Source organism: Ranitomeya imitator, chromosome 8 (assembly GCF_032444005.1).
Source record: "Ranitomeya imitator isolate aRanImi1 chromosome 8, aRanImi1.pri, whole genome shotgun sequence".
NCBI classification, from domain to species: domain Eukaryota; kingdom Metazoa; phylum Chordata; class Amphibia; order Anura; family Dendrobatidae; genus Ranitomeya; species Ranitomeya imitator.
This window is the reverse complement of record NC_091289.1, coordinates 42154636-42182482: the sequence shown is the minus strand read 5'-3', so window position 1 is coordinate 42182482 and position 27847 is coordinate 42154636. Positions and strand designations below refer to the sequence as shown.

General features: G+C 45.5%; 1 protein-coding gene across 1 annotated transcript; it reads right to left on the bottom strand.

Moving 5' to 3' along the window:
• Positions 1–810: 810 nt before the first annotated feature.
• LOC138647641 (haloacid dehalogenase-like hydrolase domain-containing 5) lies at positions 811–27847 on the bottom strand. The gene is made up of 8 exons (XM_069736792.1): positions 27571–27847; positions 15958–16167; positions 15623–15735; positions 13460–13553; positions 13119–13152; positions 10905–11079; positions 4391–4579; positions 811–3385 (listed from the first exon to the last, which is right to left on the bottom strand). Exons 1-8 carry the CDS (start codon positions 27676–27678, stop codon positions 2983–2985), a joined length of 1326 nt encoding a protein of 441 aa, XP_069592893.1. The 5' UTR covers positions 27679–27847; the 3' UTR covers positions 811–2982.

Here is a 27847-nt window from a genome sequence, read left to right as displayed (position 1 = left end):
CCTCTATGGCTGGAGACAATTTGCATATGTGATATAAAGTTAGGCACTTCCCAACATCCACCACTTTCTATTACATTTCCCTCTTCCCTGCACCTTAGAAAAGGTTCCCCCTATGTATGCCATTGTAAATACCTCATTTGTAATAAATCCCCTTTAAAGATCTAATAACTTTTGTTTATTATTATTAACTGGCACCCCAAAACTCAGCAGATTGTACTCTGATGAATACAATAGTGGAAAAAAATATATATGAATAATGCCTTATAGGAAATAAGTTGATCATCTTTCTTGTAGCCAGAACAACCAGACATCCTTCACTCCCAACAGAACTGGACTTTGGCCAACGTGGAACCATGTACTGATGCAAGTCCTGTTCCGTAGAGGTGTAATGCAGATGATAAATTGTAATATTGTGGTTTACTTTGTCAGATGACATTTGTAACAATTCATTCCAAGAAAAGCATTTATCTTGACTGTCGGATGAATAGGCATACTGCCAACAACAATCCCTTCCGATCTGCCCCACCCGATACAAATGGACAATCAGCTCAGTCAAGAAGGACAGGAGGACAGGCTCTCTTTACACATTTCTGACCACACTAATCTCCTCTCGGAGAAAATGGATTGAATTCAAGGTGCCCAAAAGTTCTCTACGCCAGATCTTCTGTCGGGGGAGAGCGAGGAGGCCCGACCATGCACATTAGATAATCCAACTTTAGTCTAATGTGTATGATGGAGTTTAGAGGCATCGTTTCCGAAGGGATGAGACAGAAGGTGGTGGAAAAGAAGAAAAAACTAAAAATCACAGTATTTGTATAAGACACATTTATTACAACAACCGTATGGAGAGAATATTCTGTAACAGACTGAAAAAGAATAATACACATCATGGATTTTGCTTGTTAACATAAACATGCACAAAACAAAAAGGCAGGCAACACGAATAATTCAAGTCACAACCCGGGCATGTGTTGCCCATTATGTCAGAAATACAGTAAAAAAAAAGGCAATATTTCAGTATAATTTAAAATGCCCTTTAAAAATAGTGAAAAACGTTGCATAAAATATTCGTGTGAAATATTGCACTGAAACATTTGTCTCAGTATCTTACAACGTGGTCATAAAATCCCGCTGTGGAGCAGAAGCAGCTCTGTTTCTACACAGTAAAGTATCCAGCACCACCTTGGTATACTGTACACCGGCGACTATGGACTAGAGTTTCCATAGGCCACCAGCGCGATTGTGCATAAAATAACCTTAGGGCTCGGGTACGTTGGCCGACTGTCTACCTGGAAGATTGGCCATGCAGTATAGCTACGTCGTATCCATACCCAACATTTGGCACATCCACTATTGCACCCATCATTGGGCAAGGTCATCATTGTGACCATGTCTGCTAGGGTGCCAATGCACCTAAAAAGATACAGTAACTAGAAGAATCTTTATGCCCAACTCTGCAGCAAACACAAACTTTCTAGGATATTTGTAATTAACATATACTGGGCCCTGGTCATGTTGGCCCAAAGCTCTGCCAATCTCCTCCTACCTGCTGGTATCAGCAGCTTGGTCATCATGGTGGCACCATGCCGCGTGTTATTGCACCGCTCCTAATTATCAGAAGAGCTATCGAAGAGGCCTACAGGTAGGACGGAGTTCGCAGGCCTCTGGCCACAGACTCTCCATGTTTTCCTGTGTGTCTCATTTGCACGAGATTGATGTAGTCCACCATGCAGTAATGTTATTTCCTTCCATCTGCCCCTTTTCGACCATCATAGGACAGATAGAAGGGAGTAAAACTTTGCAGGATGAGACTATACAAAGCTTACAGTCTACAGCCCGGGAGACACCGGTACACAAAGTAGAGTATTTTAAAGGGAATCCATCAGCAGTTTTTCCTATTTGAGAGCAGTATGATATAAGGGCTGAGAGCCCGATTCCAGGGATGTGTCACTTATTACGCTGCGTGCTGTAATTTCAATACAATCAGGTGTCTTATAGCCGGAGATTATCACTGCAGGACTAGGTGTCACGTGCCAGACAGTCCAGGCAATTGTGTAACCACGCCCCCATCTGTGATTGGCAGCTGGCTGAAAATGTACACAGGAAGCAGCCAATCAGTGGTATGGGCGGGGTTATACACAGCTTAGTATTCCGAGCTCTGCAGCAGAGAAAACTGTGATTGTATCAAAACTGCACCAAGCACCCAAGTGACACCGCTGGAATTAGGGACTTTGCCCCTACATCATGCAGCTCTCAGATAAGATAGCAAAAATCTGCTGACAGATTCCTGTTAATGCATTGGAGCAAAAGAAAGAAAAAAAACAAAAACCTTTATATTTATATAAAATATTTAAGAGTTCTTCTGAAATGCCCCAATTCCTTCTCAAAGAGTGCAATTTACAGCTGCAGCAGGAAAGATGCAAGGAAATCAATTATTGTCGCCCGTTAGCTTGTCAACAGGTTAGAGACCCTAATCTAGGATTTATCCAATATGGCAAAAGTAGGGAATTAATAAAAAAAGAATGCAACTGCTCAATATTTGATCCCGAGTCCCGACTTCTAGCAAATAAAAAAAAAAAAAAAAAACAGTGTGTGGTGAATACAGGTCTGGAGAGTACACAGTCAATAGACCAAGTGGACAATGTATTCTGTAAGCCGCCCTTAGTATATCATCTATATACTAACCGAATAAAGTATATAATCCTATGCATAGACCCTCACCCTTGTGTGCAGTGTTCTGGTAACTTATATTGTACAGTCTTCCTATTGCGGGTAACAATATAAATAAAAGTAAAAAAAAAAAAAGTCTTAAAAACTTGCCCAAATATGGTTATTAAAAAGGAGTAGAAATAAAAGGATTTCAAAAAGGCAAAAAAAAAAAAAAAGATAGGAGTTGGGAGCTGGTAAAGTGCAGAAAAATAAAAACAAAACTGAGGTTTGCTGAGTTATATCCTGATATATAGAAGTATAAAGAAATCTCTATCATGTCCTCTTATTACTGGTTGGCACAAAGATTTCTAACTCGAAGATCAGGTCAACGGCAGCATTGACATCAGGGACGAGGTGATCCGGCTCCACCAAGGCTGGATCAATCCGGAAATCCCGATGACCGTGAAACACTGTTTCGGTAACGGATTGTGACGGATCGGCAGGCACTTCGGCATGAGGATTGTAGATCCCGGTGCAGACAAGGACGGACTTACACCGAGTAGCGCTGGGAAAGTCCAGCTCGCTCTCCCAAGCTGCCTCCGTCTCCTGAGGCACTGTGGCCACTCGGCCTCCGGAACCGGCTTGTACCAACGTCTTGGAGCCTTGTCTAGAGTTCCTGCTCTGAAGGTAGCGGTTGTAGAGGTTAGCACCATAGATATCAGTCATTAAATTGTCCCTGCAGGATAGAAACGAGGAAAGAAAGTTTATAACCTAACATTCATACCCCCGTAACAATATGCGCACAACATGGGCTACCAAAAAAGCATGTTGGCGGGCAAAGGGTCTCCCCATCGTAACCGCCACTGGGCTCCCAAAAAAGCTGGATGGCCACTACAGGGGGCAACCTAAAGCTGCAAACCAGCCAACCGCTGGGGGAAGGGGGCAACAAAGAACTGCAAGCCAGCCAACCACTGGGGGAAAGGGGGGCAACAAAAAGCTGCACGCCAGCCAACCACTGGGGGAAGGGGCAACAAAAAGCTGCAAGCCAGTCAACCACTGGGGGAAAGGGGCAACCAAACACTGCAAGCCAGCCAGCCAACCACTGGGGGAAAGGGGCAACAAAAAGCTGCAAGCCAGCCAACCACTAGGGGAAAAGGGGCAATAAAAAGCTGCAAGCCAGCCAACCACTGGGGGAAAGGAGCAACAAAAACCTGCAAGCCAGCCAACCCACTGGGGGAAAGGGGCAACAAAAAGCTGCAAGCCAGCCAACCACTGGGGGAAAGGGGCAACAAAAAGCTGCAAGCCAGCCAACCACTGGGGGAAAGGGGCAACAAAAAGCTGCAAGCCAGCCAACCACTGGGAGAAAGGGGCAACAAAAAGCTGCAAGCCAGCCAACCACTGGGGGAAAGGGGCAACAAAAAGCTGCAAGCCAGCCAACCAACCACTAGGGGAAAGGGGCAATAAAAAGCTGCATGCCTGACAACCACTGAGATAGGAGGGGGGCAACCAAAACCTGCAAGCCAGCCAACCACAAAGTGTCTGAAGCACTACTAAATGGTGTCACCAGGCAGCCAGGCGCTATTTGGTTTCTTTCAGTAGCAGTTCCATTCACTTCAAGAAATTAAAAAGCCTCATGACTTGGCCACTGCTTTGTCTTGGGCCTGTAAATGATAAATGAGCCCCTGGATCTAGATGGAATAGTGACATTGTGAAGCAGATTAGCATTTACATAGCTAATTACCCTATAGCATAAAGGGTCTGGACAGGCTTATCCCACTGCATCTCCGCGGCTTTGGTCCGGATGAGGTATTCTGCATACTGATAAGTCACCTCGCTGGGTTTTCCCATCAAGGCCTCATATTTCAGCTCCTTCCCGGTTATCTTCTTATAGATGTTCTCTAAACAAACCATGAAGATCCCATGGCCAAACCTGCAAGAAAAATTAGCAGCTTGAGACTTTCTTCAAATGTTGTTCGCTAAGATTTGATACGAAGTATATTGGAAACTTAAAATATTTTAACCCCTTTCCACTGAACCAATTTTAATTTTTGCCCATTCACCTCCCCCCCCCCCCCCCTTCTTCCAAGAGACTTTTTTTTACCTGTCTGCATAGCCATAAGAGAAATAGCATATTTGGTACTCGCTATAAATGCTGTTTCATGGCCTTCTTTGGGGCCTACAAGAGCCATGGGTAAGGGTTGCTACCACCAGAAGGCTAACACTAAGCATATACATAAAAAAAAAAAAAGTCAGCTACCGCACAGCTACATCTGGCCTACTGGCTACTACATTAGAAAGAAAGTAGTAGAAGAAGAAAGAGAACGAAAGAAGACAACCACCCAGAGGAGAAAAAGTCGTAGTTACTCACCGATAACTGTGTTTCTCGGAGCCCATGACAGCACTACGGAAAGAGGGGATCCGCCCTTCAGGGACAGGAAACCTACAGATGTTTCCTGGCGGTACCTCTCCCTCGCATCAGTTGGTTTACAGAGCATCGGAGGACCTCCAGGTTAGTTTACAACAGAGAAAAAATCATATTACAACATTTCTTAAAAGAGGAACCCCGTGCCTATACTCAAACTATATACAGTATATAAATTATATGTAATTAAAGGTGCTCACCGCACACGTGATGGGAGGGAATAAGCGAGTGCTGTCATGGGCTCCGAGAAACACCGTTATCGGTGAGTAACTACGACTTTCTCGGTCTCCCATGACAGCACTACGGAGAGAATTGCAGAGACTAAGCTTAGGGAGGGACCACCGCCTCAAGAACCCTTCGTCCGAAGGTTAAGTCAGACACAGAGGCTAGATTTAATCTATAGTGTCTAAAAAAGGTCGATGGTGATGACCAGGTGGCCGCTTTACAGATTTGCTCTATTGATACCTCTGACCTTTCAGCCCATGAGGTAGCTACTGCTCTTGTGGAATGTGCTCTTATACCATCTGGGATCTCATTCCCCGAGGATGAATATGCCAAGACTATCGCCTCCTTTATCCACCTCGCCAAAGTACCCTTGGATGCCCGAAAACCTTTTCTGGGACCCTGGAAACAGACAAACAGAGAGCCTTCCTTCCTATACTCTCTGGTGGAATCTAAGTATTGGATTAGGCACCTTCTGACGTCTAGATTATGGAAGTTTTGCTCTTTCTCATTTTTTGGGTTTGGACAAAAGGATGGCAGGGAGACTTCTTGTGACCTATGGAATTTTGATGCCACTTTTGGCAAATAGGCCGGGTCAGGTCTAAGAGTGACTCTATCATCTAATATTTTAGTGAAGGGTGGATTAGAGGATAAGGCTTGAATGTCACTTATTCTGCGTGCGGATGTTAACGCTACCAAGAGAATGGTTTTAAGTGATAGAGTTTTAATGGAAATCGTCTCTATGGGTTCGAATGGAGGACCCGTTAACGCCGAGAGGACTAAATTTAAGTCCCATGAGGGCACTTTCTGAGCGACTAGTGGCTTTGATCTTGTCACCGCCTTAACAAATCTAATTATCCATGGGTTGGCCGCAATATTATGGTTATAGAGTGCTCCTAGAGCTGCTATTTGTACTTTAAGAGTACTAACCGACAACCCCTGTTCCAGACCTTTTTGTAGGAACTCCAGTATTTTAGGAATTGAGGGCCCATCTTGGACTTTTACTTTGGAGACGGACAGAAATTTTTTCCAAGTTTTCCCATATATTTTAGTAGTGATGGGTTTTCTACTTTTTAACAACGTGGAGACTAAGTTATCTGAGAAACCCCTTTCTTTTAATAGTCCCCGTTCAAAAACCAGGCTGTCAAATGTAAGTTCGATTCCTGTGGGTGGAAGATCGGCCCTTGATGTAGAAGGTCTGGAATATTCGGCAGGACCCATGGGTCCGAGATCGAAAGCATCCTCAGCCAGGAGAACCATGTCCTTTTTGGCCAGAACGGGGCTATGAGAATCATTTTCGCTTTGTCCTCTCTGACTTTCCGAATGACTGCCGGGATCAGAATAGTTGGAGGAAAGGCATAAGTTAATTTTTGAGTCCACGGAATCATAAAGGCATCTAGAGCCTGTGGATTCCCTACCCGGTTCAGAGAGCAGAATTTGTTCACCTTTTTGTTTTTGTGATTTGCGAATAGATCTATTGTCGGTGTTCCCCACATTTTTGTGATCTGATCGTAGATGGATTGGTTTAGGGACCACTCGCCTTGTTTTAACAGTGATCGACTCAGGTAATCTGCTCTCTCGTTGTTTGAACCCTGAATGTGTAGCGCAGAGAGGGATAATAGATTTTCTTCCGCAGGTTGAAAATTTTGGCCGAAGAACTCATGAGTGCCTGAGACCTTGTTCCTCCCTGGTGGTTTATATACGCTAGTCACTTTGTTGTCCGAAAAGATTCGGACGTGATGTCCCTGAATATGGGTCAGAAAAGAAAGAAGAGCCTGAAGCACTGCCCAAAGTTCTTTTTGGTTTGAGGATGCTGATAGCTCCTGGACTGACCAGGTTCCCTGAGCCACTCTGTCTCCCATGTGAGCCCCCCACCCTGTGGGACTCGCATCGGTTGTTATCACCCGGGATATTTGTGTCACCCAAGGAACTCCCTTTGATAAGTTTTGGGTCTCCCCCCACCAACGAAGGGAATGAATAACTGAGGAATTCAGGGTGATTCGACCTTCCAAGTTGTCCTTTAGTATTGACTGCCATTCGAGCACGTGCCACTGAAGTTCTCTTGTGTGGAACTGTGCGAAGGGTATCGCTGGTAGGCATGAGGACAGAGAGCCTAGTAGCGACATTGCTCTCCTTAGAGTCATGGAAGGATGGTGAAAAGTTTGCGTTATCATGGCTAATATGTTGTCTTTTTTGGGGTTTGGAAGTCGACATTCTTGGACTCGGGAGTCTAATGTCAGACCTAGGAACTCCTGTGCCTGACAGGGTTCCAACTTTGATTTTTTTAAGTTTATGAGCCACCCCAAGTCCGTCAAAATAGTCATCACCCGGTCCCTCTGTTCTTTGCAACTTTGGACCGAGTTGCTTACGATGAGAAAATCGTCTAGGTAAGGGACTATTAATATATTTTGTTCCCTTATGTGGGCCATCATTTCCGCTATTACCTTCGTGAATATTCGAGGGGCTATAGAGATTCCGAACGGAAGAGCTCTGTACTGAAAAAACCTTAATTGTCCTTTTATGGGAACTGCCAATCTCAGGAATTTTTGAGACTGATTGTGGATGGGCACATGATAATATGCATCGGTTAGGTCTATCACGACCATGTAGCAATTTGGAAACAGGATTTTTATGGTGGACTTTATTGTTTCCATTTTGAATTTGTAATTTTTTACGTATTTGTTCAGGTTTTTTAGATTTATAATGGTCCGAAAGGACCCGTCGGGTTTTGGTACCAAAAAAAGAGGGGAGAAAAACCCTTCTCCTACTTCCTGAGGAGGGATTTCTTGAACTACAGACTTTTGCAGTAGGGAAATGATTTCTTTCTCTAAAGCTGCTTGTTCTGCCACTGAAGATCTTATTTTTGTTTCTATGTACTTCCGGGGAGGAAAAAGAAATAAAATCTATTTTTAGACCGTACTGTATGATGTTTAGAATCCAGGTGTTGTTGGATATTTTCTCCCAGGCGGGAAGGAAAGATGTGAGTCTTCCCCCTACCGTAGGCACAATGTCATTTGGCGGGTTTTTTGTCACGAGAGGTGTTGCCAAAGAGGTAACCTCTATCCCTTCTCCTGCCTTCTTCCCATTTATTCTGCTCCCTGGGTGGTCTGCGGCGGAAAAATCTCCGATTCCGAAAGGACTGCCTGAATGGGGCTGGGCCCAGATTTGGAAACCCTTTCTTTTTGTCTCCTGCTTTTTGGAGAATGTCATCCAGGGTCTCTCCAAACAGAAAATTTCCTTCACACGGAATAGAACATAGCTTCAGCTTTGTCTGGAGATCCCCAGGCCAGCTTTTGAGCCATAAGGTTCTTCTGGCTGCGTTGGAGAGAGCAGCGGCCTTAGATGTTAACCGTACGGAGTCTGCCGAGGAGTCCGCCAGGAATGCTGCTGCTGCTCTGATTGCAGGGATAGAATCTAGTAATTTATTCCTGGGTAGCCCGTCTCTAATTTGACTCTCTAATTGATCGATCCATACCATCAGAGATCTGGAGGTGCAAGTAGCCGCAACAGTAGGCCTCAAGCTACCCCCAGCCGATTCCCATGCCCCTTTAAGAAATGTGTCTGCTTTTTTATCTAAAGGGTCTCTGAGGGTACCCATGTCCTCGAACGGGAGCGCAAATTTTTTTCGAGGCTTTTGCCACCGCTACATCCAACTTTGGTGCCTTATCCCAGGAAGTGGATGCGTCATCATCGAAGGGATACTTTCTTTTAAGCGAGGGCACTGAAGAGTTTCTCCCATCAGGTTTTTCCCATTCTTTTTTAATTAGGGATTGGACATTGGGATTTAAAGGGAAGGTTTTCCGTTTTTTTTGTCCCAAGCCACCAAACATAACGTCTTGGGCTGTTTTGTCAGGTTTAGGCTCCTCCACCCCCATAGTAGCCCTAACAGCTCTCACTAAGGCATCCACTTCCTCGAGAGGAAAACAATGTCGGCCTGAATCTTCCTCGGAGGAGGATAGGGAGGAGTCAGAATCGTCCGAATCTGCGTCATCAGATGAGGATCGGACAGAGTGGGATTGTACTGTTTCCTTTACTTTATCTTTTCCTTTTTTGGAGGAAGATACAGCATTCTGAACCTCAGATCTAATAATATTTTTTAGCTCTGATGCAAAGTCGGGAGTCTCCTCACATAGCACACGCTGGATACAGGATTTACAAAGCTTTTTGTCCCAGGCTACTGGTAAAGCTTTGTCACAGATGGGGCAGGATTTGTTTTTCCTTTTCTCCAGCTTCTTCTTTCCCTATTAAGGGAGAAGAGGGAGCCCTGTTATAATACATTCACGAAGATCAACTCACCATTCGGACGTGCAGGCAGGTACTGGTTCTGGAGGGGGCCCTGGGTCTGGAATGGAAGGTTCCCGAGGAGGTGAACTAGTCTTCGCAGCAGACCTGCTGCGCTGTGTAGAACGGCTGCTAGACCCACTCCTGGCGCTCTTAGGGTCTGTCTTCTTGTGGTGCTGCTGCCTAGGCTGCAGCTCCTGTGGATCGCTGTCCTCCATGATTTACAGGGAGATGGTGCGACAACTGTGTGTGCACCATCTCCCTATTTGTATTTGGCGCCACCTCCGGCGTTCCCCCGCACTTCCGGTCCTGCGTCACGTCCAGGGAGAAAAGAAGCTACCGCGCAGGCGCGCGGCGATGACCCGGAAGTCCAGCCGCATTTCCGGAGCGGCGGCCATCTTAGTACACCCGGAGCGTGCGCTTACCGGCACAGGAGCTCCGGGTGATCCAGCGCCCCTTCATCCCTCGGAATCGGCGGCGTTCTCCCTCCGCTCACCCTGGAGAACCCCTCGGTTCCAGCGGTGGCGGCTTCGGGAGCCGGACAAGCCGCGGCAGGAGCCTCCTCGCTGCCGGTACTCGACCGCCTGGTCCCGGTCCATCGGTCTTCATACAGGTACCACCGGAAAGAGGTTCCCTGTTCAGGGACAGGAAACCAACTGATGCGAGGGAGAGGTACCGCCCTTTTATCTGTAGGTTTCCTGTCCCTGAAGGGCGGATCCCCTCTCTCCGTAGTGCTGTCATGGGAGACCGAGAAATGCTAATGCACGCAAAGAAAACGGGCAAACAAAGGAGAGTGCTTAGTCCCCCAATGAATGCTACAAGGAAGATTTTTATGGGAGAGTACCAAAACATGTATATTACTTACCGGTAATGTGTTTTTACGGAACCCATGACAGCACCAACAAATATAAGGGTGCTGTCATGGGTGACAGGAAAACACGTATATTACTTACCGGTGATGTGTTTTTACGGAACCCATGACAGCACCAATGAATATAAGGGTGCTGTCATGGATGACAGGAAAACACGTATATTACTTACTGGTAATGTGTTTTTACAGAACCCATGACAGCACCCTTATATTCATTGGTGCTGTCATGGGTGACAGGAAAAATTCTCTTTTCCTGGAAACCTCATTGGGGGACTTAGAAATCATGGGATGTCCTACAAGAGTGCCTGGGGTGAGAAACAAGTTGTAGAACAGATGCATTGTGATGGACGGCCCAGGTGGTTTTCACTGCTTGAGTATAGCGAGACAACTCCTTTTAAAAAGAAGAGTTTGATAAAATAGTCACAGAAAGTAACTAACTATAATTGGTAAAACTCTTGCCTGGGTGAACGGGCCTCAGCCATCCACATCAGATCCATATTACAAGCCAGTAGAGGGATGTGTGGATTATTATCAGGTTGATGGGGGTTGGCGGGGTGACCACCAGTCAGTAAAACATCAATGATTATCTGAAGGTTGGTTTCCCATCTAATAGGCTCTCCAAAAAGAATCACCGCTGAAAGAAGAGAACAGAACATGACCAGAATTAATAACTAGGCACGATTGTATGGTAAAAAAATAAAAGATTATATATGCCTAAAAATTGAAAACCGTAACACAAGGAACTGAATAGGAAAGATCCACTGCTGGCAGCTGCCTTTGCAATCGCAGACGAATGGGAAACAAGTCTGGAATCGCTGCAGGGGATGGTAGCATGTTTAGGCCATGCAGGTTGCTCGCAGTAGCACCAGCGATATGCGACCAGAAGTTGTCGTGTTGAAAAAATAAGGAAATAAAAAAGGCTCCTGGGACACTTTGGAGAAGAAGCCGTACTACTGGTTCTACGACTGATCCATTCTGCACTGCAATTGGACGTCACATACCAATCATGGGGTATCAGTGTTCACACAAACCATCAGAAGCAGTTTACATGACATTAGGCTACGAGCCAGACGTCCATCTACAGGTTCTCCATTGACTTCCCACCACCGATCTCAGATGCCTTCAGGGTGGAGAGCAAGACGGCAATGGAGGCTGAAGTGGGAGGTCTGTACTCTTCAACAAGTAGTCCTGCTATTGTCTTGGATGTGATGATAGCAGATCACGTGAACAAGGCCATAAACAGGCCTCCACGAGGTAACATGAAAGTGTCCAAGGAGCCATTGTTCAACATTACCGCCACAGGCTGCATGTTGCTCGTGCTGCTATGAGCATCCTGTGCCCACTGATCATGCTACCATGGCCTGCAGAGTCTCCGGGACTTGTCTCCCATCAAATACATCTGGGTCGTCCTTGGTCAGCAATTGCAAAAGGAGCTGCCAGCAGCAGATCTTGATGATTCAGTGTGGCAGAACCTTCCATTAATATCCTCACTGAAAGCAGCCAAGGCTGTAAGTGCGGTGATTTCTACATGTGACCCTCATACTCCATACATTTTTTTTTTTTATTATTTTGTTTCCATGGTTTCATTTGACCATCATTACCATATCTATCCATCCTATGATTTACACAATTCCACATATTTTCCGTCTTGCTGAGGACAACAGAAGTAATGATACTGGTAATAGACCAAACTCAGAGAATAATAAGGTTTTAAAAGCCTAAAATAACACAGCTCCTTGTGTAGCTCTGTCATTGCCACCAGATATTAGCATGATTATAATCATCCCTATGGTTAATATGTTCCTGGTATCAGGAGCTTGTGGATAAGTTTTGGGCTAACATTAAGCTTTTTGTAATTGGGTTCAAGTGCAAATTTTGCCCCGTTTGCCTTTTATGGCCTCTGTGTTGCATTGTATATTGCTGGCTGCAGAATGAATTAACTGAGAATCCCTCAGTAAGCGCACTCTGACTTTCCAATGAGAGAAATACCCTTTTATATCTGTCTTTTCCAGATGTTCTCTCAGCTCATTTATAACCACAGCAAAGCGAAACAAAAAGCCTAGAAAAGCTAAACAGTGCAAAAGTTAACAAAACCCAATTACAAAAAAATTACCCCCCCCAGAAAAACAAAAAGGAGTCCCCATAGGTGGACAACACACTTTAGTACTATGGGGCCCATTCTTCATTGCATGTACAACTTTATTTTGTGGAGTAAAATTGGTTCCAATATTGACTTTGTGCTTTATTTTTATTTTTTTATTCACTCTTTTTTTTTTTTTAAGTTAACTTTGTTTTTTTTTTACTTTTGTTGCTTGTTCTGCATTCTGCAGTTGCTGGGTTTTGCTTACCCTGATGTTTTTCCATCATGTGCAACATTTCAAAATGCAGCTAAATTTGTGCGTAATTCTATTCCGGTTCCCTAGTGATCTACTTTTTTCCCTACTTTTTAAGCTTTAAAAAAACCTATTAGAAAAAAAAAAAACCCGAGAAAAAAAACAAACCCCCAAAAAAAGCATTTGAACTTGTACCACTGCATCCAACATTGTGCGCTCATTTCGACACAAAACGCAACTGCACAAACAAAAAAAAATGAATAATATTTATGGATCAAGAACAATTGATAGATTAATAAAAATTAAAAAAACAAACAAGAAAAACACAAGAATAGCATACCTTCTATTTTGGGAAGTTCCACCGCTGTAGATGGCTTTCAAAGACAAAACACAAGAGACATCAAGGCAAGTTACTTCTCATGAACATGTTAAAAAGTTTTGGGTTTTTTTTCTGCTTTTTTAAACACACAAAACAGAACAGGTTTTATGGCTAAAGTAAAGGTCACAGCCTGAGGGGAACCGAAATTATGTCCAAGGCTGAGAATCCGGCTGGCACCAGGTCACAGCGACACTGAAAACTAGAAACGGCAATGTAAGAAGGTAGACACAAACACACATGGGGGGCATGGTATGAACGATTCGTCATCCAAAAGATGAAAAATAGAAATGCTCAATATTCACCAGAATTTTAGGTCGTCTCCTATGGTCCACCATGTCCAGGAAGGGGTAAGACTCCCGCACAGAGTCTATTGTGATAGGATTCGAAAATCCTAAACTGAATGATAGATTAAGGAAAACGGATGCAGGCAAAAAATAAAACAAAAAAAAAATAAAATAATAATACACAAATGCAAGTGGCTTCCAAACCCTGACTTTCCGCAGTCTATTTGCCTTCCTTTAGCTGCACTGACATCAGAGCAAACTCTTGTGGAGTACAGATGATGGCAGTGATGATTATTGACTCATTCACGTCGATAATTTTTCTCGCATGCAAAAAAAAAAAAAAAAAAAAAAAATTAAGAATAAGTTGAGTGTCAGTGTTTTTTGATCAGTGTCACTTTTTACCAGAGTTTCATCACTTGTTTCCGTAGGAAAACAAGGGAAGGTGGAATGTGGCAATTGGTGGCGTCTACTAATGAGCGACCGTGCTGGGATAAGGTGATATTTGAGCATGCTCGGGTGCTAACCGAGGGTCTGCAGCAGGCTCGAATAATATGTTCGAGTCCCCGCAGCTGTTCGGCAGACGCAACCCATGCAAGGATTGCCTAGTGGCCACCTACAGCTCGACCGCAAGCGTGGAACAGTCCTCCAAGAATTGGTTTAGAAAAACTTGAACCTTGTCCTCTCCCAGCTGCTGGAACTCTAAAGCTTGGAGACACGAGGACCATTAGAGCTGGAATTTACCACTTCTCGTAAATGTTCACTAGAAAAAAAAGAAGGATTATCCTCATTTGTTTAGGACTTAGAGAGATTATTACCCGGGAAATCTAGATCAGCGACTGACCCGTGACGGTCTCCATGTCAATACTTGCTCAGTAGTCTACACTGCCATGTCTGGAGATCCATAGGAGGATTAATGTGAGATTGGAAGAGGACATCACTCATGGGTCGACAGGTCATCTCCCAAAACACACTGCTTCTATTATTGGAGGTTAAGATCATTTAAGGTCAATCAAACATCTGTAGGCCAAGAATCAGTGAGTATAAAGAATACTTCATAATAAATAGGCAAGGTGGTCTATGATCAGTGTGCAGAGGTTGTGGTAGCCTGAATCCAAATACTTGAAGGTCTTACACCTTTTTGGAGAACAGGGCCCCATCATGCTCAGTCATCAGTGAAGGTGTCCACACATGGTCAGCTCTCTCCATTTCTGAGCACACTTGCCGGATGACTTTCAAAATTCCCATACAAGAGAATGAAGACAGACACACACACACACACACATTGGTGGCCACCTACTCTCCAATCCTGGTGGTGCACGATAAGGCCCTGCTCACCAGATAAGATGCAGGTCCCAATGGGAGAATCTTGGCATAACCTGTGGGAACCAAAGGTTTTAAAGCATCGCAGACCCCAAATGTTCCTAACGTAATCCCCCAGGTTAGGGTCAAACAATGACTATAGAGTTTAATTGTCATAAGTGATGTGAGAAATTATATAGCAAATTCTCTTTTAGAAGGCCAACCATGACGGCAATGCTGCGGGAGGACGGTTAACAGGTGTCATTCTCGGACAGGTCTAGCTTTCTGCTGAATGTGGGGGGGATAATATTAAAAAGGGATAGAGCATCTGGGCATGCTCGGATAACACTTCATCTGAGCACACTCATCACTATTTACTACTTGTTACATAGGTTACTGGCCGCCTGTGCAGCCTAGCAGAGACGGACGGCAATGAGCACAGCACTTGCTATACAGCATGCAAGCGCAGCTCTGAAACTGGCTGGATATGGTCTCCGATGACTCCCCTACTAGCAGCACTGGAGAGGACACAATACAGGCCAGCAGCTCAGCCATGTTGTTAGCCAGTCAATCTTCAGAAGCACATTGCCCCCAGGCCAGCAGGAAGCCGGGAGGCAGGGGAGCGGTTTGCTCCTGAAGATTCATGGATCTTGAAAACAACCTTGTAACAGAACAGGACGTCTTGTGCGTGCATATAGTAGATCTTAAAATAACAGAATACTGTATTTGTCCGTAGGGATGACAAATTCTCCACATAAATATCTGTCTCCGGAACTAGCAGGAAACTACCCCCCCCCCCCCCCATTTACAAGGTATGGTGGCCAACAAGTACAACCAACTAAATCAAGTTTTGCTCATGTGATCCCACAGAAGAAAGGATACTACTTTGCAATATCCAGAACGGGTCCTTGTCCCGACACCAGTACACATTTATCGTGATACTGTCTGAAGATGCGCAGAGGACTGTGAGACATCATCACCTGATCCTGTGAAATCTGGAAGTAGTAAAAGAAACAATAATAAGCAGTGATATCACACAACCATATATAATAGTGCAAACTAATGTAAAACTTAAAAAAAAAAAAAAAAATACTGTATAGGTCTTGTAGTTGAAAAAAAAAAAGTCACCTGTATTTTTAAGCTGTGGGCCTATGAACAAAGCAACTCATATTACATATCTCATCTTCTACACAATGAAGGTGAGAAGATCCACTCACCGGCACACCAAGTATGTCCGACAACTGATCGGCTTTGGTTTGACGAAGGCAGTTTCCAGCATTAGTGACAAAGACGACCGGCACCAAGAATTGTCCTTGGCTGTTCACCAACTTCTGAAAGGCTTTTTTTGCTGCAGGAATTGGGGTCTTTCCTCGGACCAGTACTCCATCAATGTCAAATAACAGTCCAAACGTCGGCTGGAAACTTGACTGAAAATAAACAAATGCCTTGGGTCAACGGTCGTAGCCAGGGAAAACTACTGTTGGCCATACAACAAAGTACAATAACATGCCAGCCATTAAAATCCAGCATTACATAAGTCTATGGAAAGGTGGGAGTCACCAGATTTCGGAGCTTCTCTTTGCTTGTGGTTCTTCACCTTAAAAAGTCCAACCATGCACATTAGATACCTGTTGGCTACTTCAGCTGGCAATCATAATCTCCCTCTTGCCTATAACGGCCAAAAGTGTATGTATTCTGGATTGGAAAGGGGGAAAGAAAAAACAAAAAAACATGGCCTACCGCTCCTAAGAGAGGGGGGCAGGTTGAAACCCAACAGGTGAATTGTCCTCTCCCCCAATATCGGCCATTACGGTACAGTTAGGAAGCCCTTGTACACTTCGATGTGTGGCTGGTCAAGGCAAAATTAATGGGCTTAGCCAACATTAATCTTAGGTGTACGGCTAGCCTACAAGACGGGGGAGGGTCTCACATGCATATGCCATAATGGGTCATCAGTGAGGCAATGTTTGATGCCATTTTTCACATTTCTGATCAATAGCCCTGTGCGCCTCATTACCTGCAGTACTGACCTGCCTACATCCTTCAAAAAGTCTATTCATCCATAAGGATACATTTTTTGGATTCTCAGGTCTTCTAATGTTCGCATCCTAGGAACACCATGCATCCGTACAGAATTACATAATTTACGCCAATCTGTACAAGACAAAGGGTTCAAATAATGCAATATATAATGATTGTTTTTCCTTATAATTACATAGTAAACCGGACTAAACCACTTTACGCTGGAGCCTGGTGCACAATAGCTGCCAAATTAGGATATCTCAAGGCTCCTAAGCCAAGTGCACGCGAATCACCCCAGAAGACACAATCATGTACAGTCATGGCCAAAAGGAGAGACGGACAAAGTCTTGGTTTTCAAAGTTTGCTTCTTCGATGTTCTTAGATCTTTTACTCTGATGTTTTTATTGTTACTGAAGTACAATTATCAGCATTTTATAAGCATTTAAACCTTTAACAATGCAAAGCCTCAATATTTACAGTCTTTTTCCTTATTTTTCAAGTCTTGTGCCCTTCGCCCTGGAAGCTGGATATCATCTTCTGGGCCAAATCTTGACTGATGACCGTTCATTCTTGTCTCATCATTGCTTGGAGTTTACCACAATTTCGGTGTTTTTGTTTGTCCACCAAATTTTTCAAGATTGACTGCAGGTTCTCAAAGGGACCTTTCTGGTTAGAATTAAAATGTCATGTTTTGTTGACCGAGCCACTCAGTTATGACCTTTGCTTTGTGACGTGGTCTCCATCGTGCTGGAAAAAGCATCTCTGATCACCAAATTGCTGCTGGATCGTTGGGAAAAGTTGCTCTTGGGGGAGGCCTAGATCCCATTCTATATTCATAGCAGTGATCTTTGGCAAAATTGTGAGCGAGCCTCCTCCATGGATGAAAAGCCCCCACACATGAATGTTCTCAGGAGGCTTAACTGTTAGAATGACACAGGACTCATGGTATCGCCCATCTTTCCTTCTCCGAACAATCATTCCTCTAGATGTCCCAAACAGTCTGAAGGGGGCTATAGGAGAGACAATAACTTTTCAGGAAGCACAGAGATTGGAATAGAGTAGTTATTTTCTCTGAGGAAGCCCCCTTCAGACTGTTTGGGACATCTGTAAGAATGACCATGGACAAACAAAAATACAGAAATGGTGATAAACTCCGTGTCAGGATTTAACCCAGAAGATGATAATCAATCCCACTGTCAGGGCGAAGGGCAAAAGTCGTGAAAAAGGACGGTCAACACAGTAAATATTTCATTTTTACATAAAATTGTTGGATAAAGTGGTAAAATCTTTTGAAATTCTGATAATTGTACTTCAATTACCAAAGAAACATCCAACTAGAAGATTTTTTTTTTTTTAAATCACAAAAGCAGCAAACTTAGTCTCTAACCTTTTGGTCATGACTGTACATGATCGTGTCTTCTGGGGTGATTCGAGTGCACTTGGCCTTGATAAATCCTAATTTGGCAATCATCATGTACGAGACTCCAGGGTAAAGTGGTTTACTATGTAATTAGAAGGAAACCTGTAAATCCAAGCATTGCATTATTTGAACCCTTTGACTTGTACTAATTGGTGTAAATTATACTATTATAGTTTAGGGAGGGATACATAGTGTTCCTGGGATGGATACATTAGCTTGTGCCAACGTTATGTCAAACTCCAAGCACTGATTAGGCAAGAATGGGCGGTCGGTCATCAGTCAGGATTTGGCCCAGAAGATGATATCCAGGTATCAGGGCGAAGGGCAGAAGTCTTGAAAAATAAGGCTCAATATCTACTATATAATTTTCTAAGGGTCACTTCCATCTTTCTGTCTGTCCGTCTGTCACAGATATTCAATGGTTGCGGCCTCGGTCTGTCATGGAATCCAAGTCGCTGATTTGCCCACGACCAATCAGCGACGACCACAGTCCGGCAGGAATATGGCCGCTCTTTCCTCCTCGCAGTCAGTGCCCGCTCCATACTCCCCTCCAGTCATCCCTCACACAGGGTTAATGCCAGCATTACCGGAGCGCGGTGTAACGCACTCCAGTTACGCAGCTATTAACCATGTGTGACCAACTTTTTACTATTGATGCTGCATATGTATATACACAGAGCTCCAGACCCGACATACAAATGTTCTTTTGTTCTATGGAAAGGAAACCAGTGCACTGAACTGATCACACAATTTGTAGGCTGCATTCTCCCAGCATTTCCACCTGTGAACCATTACCTTGGGTGCTATTTTACTAGGCCTCAAAGTTACATAAATCCTTTATGGCAGCAGCCCCCCCACGTCATAAACCAGCCCTGGAGCAAAGGTCCTGTAATGTGAGGAGGTCACACTCCTGGAGAGTATATATAGTGGTGGAGGATATAAATAGATGGGATGTGCGACTTCAATCCATCCCTAGGTATTCTGTGAAATACACATGTACTGACAGTTGTTCTGGTTCTGCATTCATGTAATGATCTGGGTTGAGTGGGGGAGTAATAAATATAATTGTCTAAGGGGTACTTCCGTCTTTCTATCGGCAACTTCCGTAACGGAAATCCTGCGTCGCTGATTGGTCGTGGCAGCCACGACAGGCACAGTCTGATTAGTCCCTCCCCTACAGTCAGTGCCCGGCCCCGCTCCGTAATCCCCTCCAATCAGCACTCACACAGGGTTAATGCCAGCGGGAACGGGCCGCGGGTACCGCACTCAGTTACCGCTGCTATTAACCCTGTGTGTCCCCAACTTTTTTACTATTGATGCTCCCTATGCAGCATCAATAGTAAAAACATGTAATGTTAAAAATAATAATTAAAAAAAACCTGCTATTCTCACCTGCCGTCGTCCGACGATGCGCTCGCGAGACCGCCAGGTCATCTGGGTAATTTCGCAATGCATCTTGGGAATGGAAAATGGCGGCAGCCGCGCGCGTATCGCCAAAGCTTCGGTGGATCCCAGGGGGTGAGTATATAACCATTTTTATTTTAATTATTATTATTTTTTTTTTTAACAGGGATATGGTGCCCACACTGCTGTATACTACGTGGGCTGTGTTAGATACCGCGTGGCTGCTATATACTGCGTGGGCTGTTACATACTGCGTGGGCTGTATTAACGCACCGAGTATTCTACAATATGTTTGTATATAGCAGCCACATAGTGTATAGCACAGGCCACATAGTATTTGTCTGCTATATACTACATGGCTCCTATATACTACGTGGCCTGTGCTATACCATGTGGCTGCTATATACATACATAAATACATATTCTGGAATACCCAATGCGTTAGAATCGGGCCACTATCTAGAGTGTGTAAAATATATATATATATATATATATATATATATATATATATATATATATATATATATATATACACACAATATTATCTGAGACTGTGTTGGCGGTGCCAGGCAGAAATCACTTGGGTCCATCGTACGTGAATCTGGCAATGCCGTGTGGTTTCCACTGTAAAAATGTAATCCACAGTGTAAGTGTGTTTACAGAACCTTAAAAAAGGTTTCTCTCAACACCAGCGATTCTTGGCCAAAAAGGAATATCAGTGTCTGTATGCCGGCCACAAGTGGACAGTGAGACGGAAGCAGTGCAGCGCAATGCACCAAGCCGTGTCCATCATCTCACCACCTGAGGCCAGCCCGGCATATACAGTTAGGGCCAGAAATATTTGGACAGTGACACAAGTTTTGTTATTTTAGCTGTTTACAAAAACATGTTCAGAAATACAATTGTATATATAATATGGGCTGAAAGTGCACACTCCCAGCTGCAATATGATAGTTTCCACATCCAAATCGGAGAAAGGGTTTAGGAATCATAGCTCTGTAATGCATAGCGTCCTCTTTTTCAAGGGACCAAAAGTAATTGGACAATGGACTCTAAGGGCTGCAATTAACTCTGAAGGCGTCTCCCTCGTTAACCTGTAATCAATGAAGTAGTTGAAAGGTCAGGGGTGGATTCCAGGTGTGTGGTTTTGCATTTGGAAGCTGTTGCTGTGAGCAGACAACATGCGGTCAAAGGAACTCTCAATTGAGGTGAAGCAGAACATCCTGAGGCTGAAAAAAAAGAAAAAAATCCATCAGAGAGATAGCAGACATGCTTGGAGTAGCAAAATCAACAGTTGGGTACATTCTGAGAAAAAAGGAATTGACTGGTGAGCTTGGGAACTCAAAAAGGCCTGGGCGTCCACGGATGACAACAGTGGTGGATGATCGCCGCATACTTAATTTGGTGAAGAAGAACCCGTTCACAACATCAACTGAAGTCCAGAACACTCTCAGTGAAGTAGGTGTATCTGTCTCTAAGTCAACAGTAAAGAGAAGACTCCATGACAGTAAATACAAAGGGTTCACATCTAGATGCAAACCATTCATCAATACCAAAAATAGACAGGCCAGAGTTAAATTTGCAGAAAAACACCTCAAGAAGCCAGCTCAGTTCTGGAAAAGTATTCTATGGACAGATGAGACAAAGATAAACCTGTACCAGAATGATGGGAAGAAAAAAGTTTGGAGAAGAAAGGGAACGGCACATGATCCAAGGCACACCACATCCTCTGTAAAACATGGTGGAGGCAACGTGATGGCATGGGCATGCATGGCTTTCAATGGCACTGGGTCACTTGTGTTTATTGATGACATAAGAGCAGACAAGAGTAGCCGGATGAATTCTGAAGTGTACCGGGATATACTTTCAGCCCAGATTCAGCCAAATGCTGCAAAGTTGATTGGACGGCGCTTCATAGTACAGATGGACAATGACCCCAAGCATACAGCCAAAGCTACCCAGGAGTTCATGAGTGCCAAAAAGTGGAACATTCTGCAATGACCAAGTCAATCTCCAGATCAAAACCCAATTGAGCATGCATTTCACTTGCTCAAATCCAGACTTAAGACGGAAAGACCCACAAACAAGCAAGACCTGAAGGCTGCGGCTGTAAAGGCCTGGCAAAGCATTAAGAAGGAGGAAACCCAGCGTTTGGTGATGTCCATGGGTTCCAGACTTAAGGCAGTGATTGCCTCCAAAGGATTTGCAACAAAATATTGAAAATAAAAATATTTTGTTTGGGTTATGTTTATTTGTCCAATTACTTTTGACCTCCTAAAATGTGGAGTGTTTGTAAAGAAATGTGTACAATTCCTACATTTTCTATCAGATATTTTTGTTCAACCCTTCAAATTAAACGTTACAATCTGCACTTGAATTCTGTTGTAGAGGTTTCATTTCAAATCCAATGTGGTGGCATGCACAGCCCAACTCGCGAAAATTGTGTCACTGTCCAAATATTTCTGGCCCTAACTGTAGACACAGATATTCCCAGTAGAGTTATGAATATTTGAGAAAGGAAACAGCCTTTACAAAAGATTGTCTGCTTCTTGGGAAAATAAAAGCCTCAAATTATATAAAGTTTAAAAAAAAAAAAAGTTAGTGATGGAATAAATGAAAGGCCTAATTAGAAGAGCCAAGAATCAGGAACGCTTGTATAAAATGTTAGCAGTCACCCAATGAAGGAACAAAACGCTCCTTTGTTAGGTGATTGGATCATTCACGCCAATATTAAAATGGTTATCGCCAGCATTTTGTCCCATGTAAGCAGGCGATAATGATCATACCAACGAATGTTCTGTCCATCTATAGGAGATAGTCAGCTGTTTAAAGGGAACCTGTCAACTGAATTTGGCGGGACCGGTTTTCGGTCATTCTCTGTCAATCTTGCCTTGCGCAGGCGTGTACTACGGAGGACAGAGAATGAACTTCAATCCAATATTGCGGCCAGCATGCAGCCAGCATGTAAGGAAAGGGTGAATCAAACACCTGAAAACTCCGCCCATATGACCGAAAACCGGTCCCGCCAAATTCAGGTGACAGGTTCCCTTTAATGGCTGGGGTCATCCGGTATAAATGACCATTAAAGGAAGAGATCAGAAAGTTAAAGCAGGTTTTTGTGTTACGTGTATTTTTCATAAACTTTGGCGAATTTCTTCTGCTATTTCAGGAAGTTTAACAGGCTCACTGTCAGCAGAGGCAGGATTACAATGACTGATAACACAGGATGTCACAGCTCCTCCTCCCTTCACAATGGCATTTGCATAAGTTCATTACATACTTCAATGCAAAAGACAGGGCAAGAGTCTCTTCATTGTCATGTACATGTGTTGTTTCCTGACACAAGAATCAATCTAAGAAATCGCAATGTAAAACTTGCAAGATTTCTAAATTTGACACACACTTGTGTCTCATTACAGGTGGTTGTTTGCTTTGAGATTGTTACAATAATCCCTAATAGTCTGTAGTAATCTCTTGATCACTGCAGGAAAGATCATAAAGGCAATGAATATTACTATAATCCAATCACATGAGAAGATCAGATGGCTTTAAAGTAAAAGCCCCAGATAAGGAACGGACAGGAGGAAATCATCATGACTTACACAGAAAGGAAATGGTTTCAAAGTTTCCTTCGTTAAGCGTTTTACATTGAAGCATCTAATGAGCGTGTGCAAAGGTCATTATGAAGGGCGCATGTATCCACACCAAATACACTGCTCAAAAAAAATAAAGGGAACACTTAAATAACAGAACCAAGTACATCACACTTCTGTGAAATCAAACGGTCCACTTAGGAAGCAACACTGATTGACAATTTCACATGCTGTTGTGCAAATGGAATAGACAACAGATGGAAATTACTGGCAATTATCAAGACACCCTCAATAAAGGAGCAGTTCTGCAGGTGGGGACCACAACCACATCTCAGTACCAATGCTTTCTGGCTGATGTTTTGGTCACTTGAATGTTGGTTGTGCTTTCACACTCGTGGTAGCATGAGACAGACTCTACAACCCACACAAGTGGCTCAGGTAGTGCAGCTCATCCAGGATGGCACATCAATGCGAGCTGTGGCAAGAAGGTTTGCTGTGTCTGTCAGCATAGTGTCCAGAGGCTGGAGGCGCTACCAAGAGACATGGAGGGGGCCGTAGGAGGGTAACAACCCAGCAGCAGGACCGCTACCTCAGCCTTTGTGCAAGGAGGAACAGGAGGAGCACTGCCAGAGCCCTGCAAAATGACCTCCAGCAGGCCACAAATGTGCATGTGTTTGTACAAACTGTTAGAAACCGACTCCATGAGGATGGTCTGAGTGCCCGACGTCCACAGATGGGGGTTGTGCTCACAGCCCAACACCGTGCAGGACGCTTGGCATTTGCTACAGAACTCGGGGATTGGCAAATTCACCACTAGCGCCCTGTGCTCTTCACAGATGAAAGCAGGTTCACACTGGAGACGCCGTGGAGAGCGATCTGCTGCCTGCAACATCCTTCAGCATGACCAGTTTGGCAGTGGGTCAGTAATGGTGTGGGGTGGCATTTCTTTGGAGGGCTGCACAGCCCTCTATGTGCTCACCAGAGGTAGCCTGACTGCCATTAGGTACCGAGGTGAGATCCTCAGACCCCTTGTGAGGCCATATGCTGGTGTGGTTGGCCCTGGGTTCCTTCTAATGCAGGACAATGCCAGACCTCATGTGGCTGGAGTATGTCAGCAGTTCCTGCAAGATGAAGGCATTGAAGCTATGGACTGGCCCGCCCGTTCCCCAGACCTGAATCTGAGTGAACACATGTGGGGCATCATGTCTCGCACCATCCACCAACGTCACGTTGCACCACAGACTGTCCAGGAGTTGGCGGATGCTTTAGTCCAGGTCTGGGAGGAGCTCCCTCAGGAGACCATCCGCCGCCTCATCAGGATCATAAAGGCACGTGGAGGCCACACACTACTGAGCATCATTTTGACTTGTTTTAAGGACATTACATTCCACTTTAATTTTGTGTGTGACTCCAAATCCAGACCTCCATTGGTTAATAAATTTCCATTGATGATGTTTGTGTGATTTTGTTGTCAGCACATTCAACTTTGTACAGAAAGTATTCAATGAGAATATTTCATTCATTCAGATCTAGGATGTGTTATTTGAGTGTTCCCTTTATTTTTCGGAGCAGTGAACATTTATGTCCTTAGCATACAGATACAGATGAATACAATGGTGGAGTCGGGAGCCATCAGATTACTACTTCGTTCTGCTCCTGGGTTGCAGGATATCGTGCCTGGAGGGGAAATCGTACTGTGTGGGGTTGGTTGTGAGGGCATCATGCTGTGCGTTGAGACAACGATGTGGGGGGGGGGGGGGCTGTAGGGACATCCTATTTTATGTGGGGTGCTGAGGGGCATCATACTTCATGTGGGGTATGTTACTGTTGAGGGCACATATATAGAGGCAGCTGTGAATCACTTACTGGTGGTGGGGGGTCCTCACTGCATGAATGATTGGGGGAGGGGGGGGTCTATTTTGGATAAATCAGGTATTTTCTTTGGATAGAAGTGAAGATCTGGATGACGCTTGTTAGTTCACTAAACAATTCTGTAATGTGCAGACTATGACGCTGATCGGAGGCGAGCGGCTGTCAGAGCGGGAGATGCTCGGCCTCCTTACAACCTGCCGATGTCACAGATTACATAATTACTGTCCGGTGGGAGACGAACCTCCCGGAGAAGAGATGTCAGAGCTGGAAACATCACAGGTCACAGAAAAATAAAAGCCGGCCCACGAAGTGGAAAGACACGACCTACAAAACAACCGTCAATCATTTCATTACTAACCATTACGGTGCAGCCAGACGGCCATATAAAAATCAGACCACAATAACCGGACTGGCCGGCGGCTCTCCCGGCCCGATAGAGACAGAAATCTATGAAGCTCGGGTAGGTAGAGCCGCCGGCCAGTCCGAGTACTGCGCTCCCATCACGGTCAGATTTATACGGCCGTCTGACTGCATCATTACAAAGGACATTTACTACGATCAGTAACATATGTCCCTCAGCTCAGCACCATCAGTGGCTCTTGCCCCGATCCTTTTAACAAGGCAGGAAGACCCGCTGACATCTGACAACTGTGATGGCCCAGGAGCAGCCACAGACAGAGGGCCCCTGTGCAAGAACAGTATAGGGGCCCTGTGCAGTCCCATAACTCATACTGTGCAATTCCCGCTGCCTTGAGGGGGTAATGGCCCCTTATCTCATGGGCCCCAGAGCTGCTGCACCAATGACATGTCCGCCCCCATGAGTGTTAGATTATCAGCAGAGCCCCCGGTGCAGTGTGAGGCTTATTGGGGGCTTAGAGGGGCTGTCTCAGCCTCACAATACTGATGATTTATCCTCAGGGTAGGTCATCCTACAGGTCACGCCATCCACCACCCCACCAATCACTTGTTATCACCTCTGGCCAGATGACAAATTGGCAATTTTCAATCAATTTAAATTGAGGACGAGATATCAGCAGGCGGACTGGGGGCATCAAAGAGACTGCAGGGTCGCAAGGACTTATGGGCTGATCTCTAACATGTATAAGGGCACTAAGGAAGACCACCTTTCTATGGGCAGTAGAGGGAGCATCATTACAGGCCAGGGGTACCATGGTGGTCCCAGTCTGATAGAAGTACTGTGGTGGTCCCAGGCACGACATGACTGGCTGGAGATAACGTGGTGGTCCCGGTACCACTGGCAGGGGTAGGGTATTGTGGTGGTCCTGGGCACAGCACCACTAGCCGGAGGTATTGTGGTGGTCCCAGGCACGGCACCACTGGCCGAGAGTATTGCGATGGTCCCGGGCACGGCCTGACTGGCTGGAGATAATGTAGTGGTCCCGGTACCAATGGCAGGGGGGCATTGCAGTGGTCCGTGGCACAATACGAGTGGCCTGCAGCATTGCAGTGGTCCCGGACATGGCACCACTGGCCAGGGGTATTGTGGTAGTCCCGGGCATGGCATTACTGGCGATAATGTGGTGGTCCCGGTACCACTGGCAGGGGGGCATTGCGGTGGTCCGTGGCACAATACGAGTGGCCTGCAGCATTGCAGTGGTCCCGGACATGGCACCACTGGCCAGGGGTATTGTGGTAGTCCCGGGCATGGCATGACTGGCGATAATGTGGTGGTCCCGGTACCACTGGCAGGGGGGCATTGCGGTGGTCCGGGGCACAATACGAGTGGCCTGTGGCATTATGGTGGTCCCGGACATGGCACCACTGTCCGGGGGTATTGTGGTGGTCCCAGGCATGGCATTACTGGCGATAATGTGGTGGTCCCGGTACCACTGGCAGGGGGGCATTGCGGTGGTCCGTGGCACAATACGAGTGGCCTGCAGCATTGCAGTGGTCCCGGACATGGCACCACTGGCCAGGGGTATTGTGGTAGTCCCGGGCATGGCATGACTGGCGATAATGTGGTGGTCCCGGTACCACTGGCAGGGGGGCATTGCGGTGGTCCGGGGCACAATACGAGTGGCCTGTGGCATTATGGTGGTCCCGGACATGGCACCACTGTCCGGGGGTATTGTGGTGGTCCCAGGCATGGCATTACTGGCGATAATGTGGTGGTCCCGGTACCACTGGCAGGGGGGCATTGCGGTGGTCCGGGGCACAATACAAGTGGCCTGTGGCATTATGGTGGTCCCGGACATGGCACCATTGGCCGGGGGTATTGTGGTGGTCCCAGGCACGGCATGTTGCCCCTCTCCTGCCTATACCCCATTACCAGGATCACCTCTTTGGATCCTGAGCTCTGTACATACAGGACCAGCTCTCACTGTGCACGGACATCATTCACACTGCTCTTATACTCTATACCCCCATACTACAACGCATCATTTCCTGCAGGTCAGTAACGATCTCACTATCGCGATAGCCGGAAGCCCCCGACCCTCCCTCACCTCGTATATCTGAGCTATAAGGATGGTGAATGGAGCTACACCCGTCGGCGTTACCTGCGGCTCGTCGGTGGCCAGACAGATCCCGGCCCGGGGCTGCCCCGTAATGGCTCCACGTGTACTGAGAAGCCGCAGCCCCCGACAGTAAGGCCACAGCCCCTTCATCCTGTGCGGGACGCCTTCACCTCCGGGCTCTGTAGACTGTAGCGCTCCGTGTCTGAGCAGGCGACCCCGGGAGCCTCCGATATCAGCGCCGTTACCAGGGAGGGAGCGGGGTCCCGGTGTGATCGGGGTCACTGATCTGCTGCTGATGTGTAGCGACTCCCGGGATATA

What these genes read in the sequence shown, in the direction of transcription:
- LOC138647641 (XM_069736792.1), bottom strand. Translation starts at nt 27,678, where the DNA reads ATGAAGGGGCTGTGGCCTTACTGTCGGGGGCTGCGGCTTCTCAGTACA. An exon ending in CGGACATACTTGGTGTGCCG is followed by an intron (nt 15,736 to 15,957) that starts GTGAGTGGATCT and finishes TACTACTTCCAG; the next exon opens with ATTTCACAGGATCAGGTGAT. An exon ending in CAGACCCTTTATGCTATAGG is followed by an intron (nt 3,386 to 4,390) that starts GTAATTAGCTAT and finishes TCTATCCTGCAG; the next exon opens with GGACAATTTAATGACTGATA.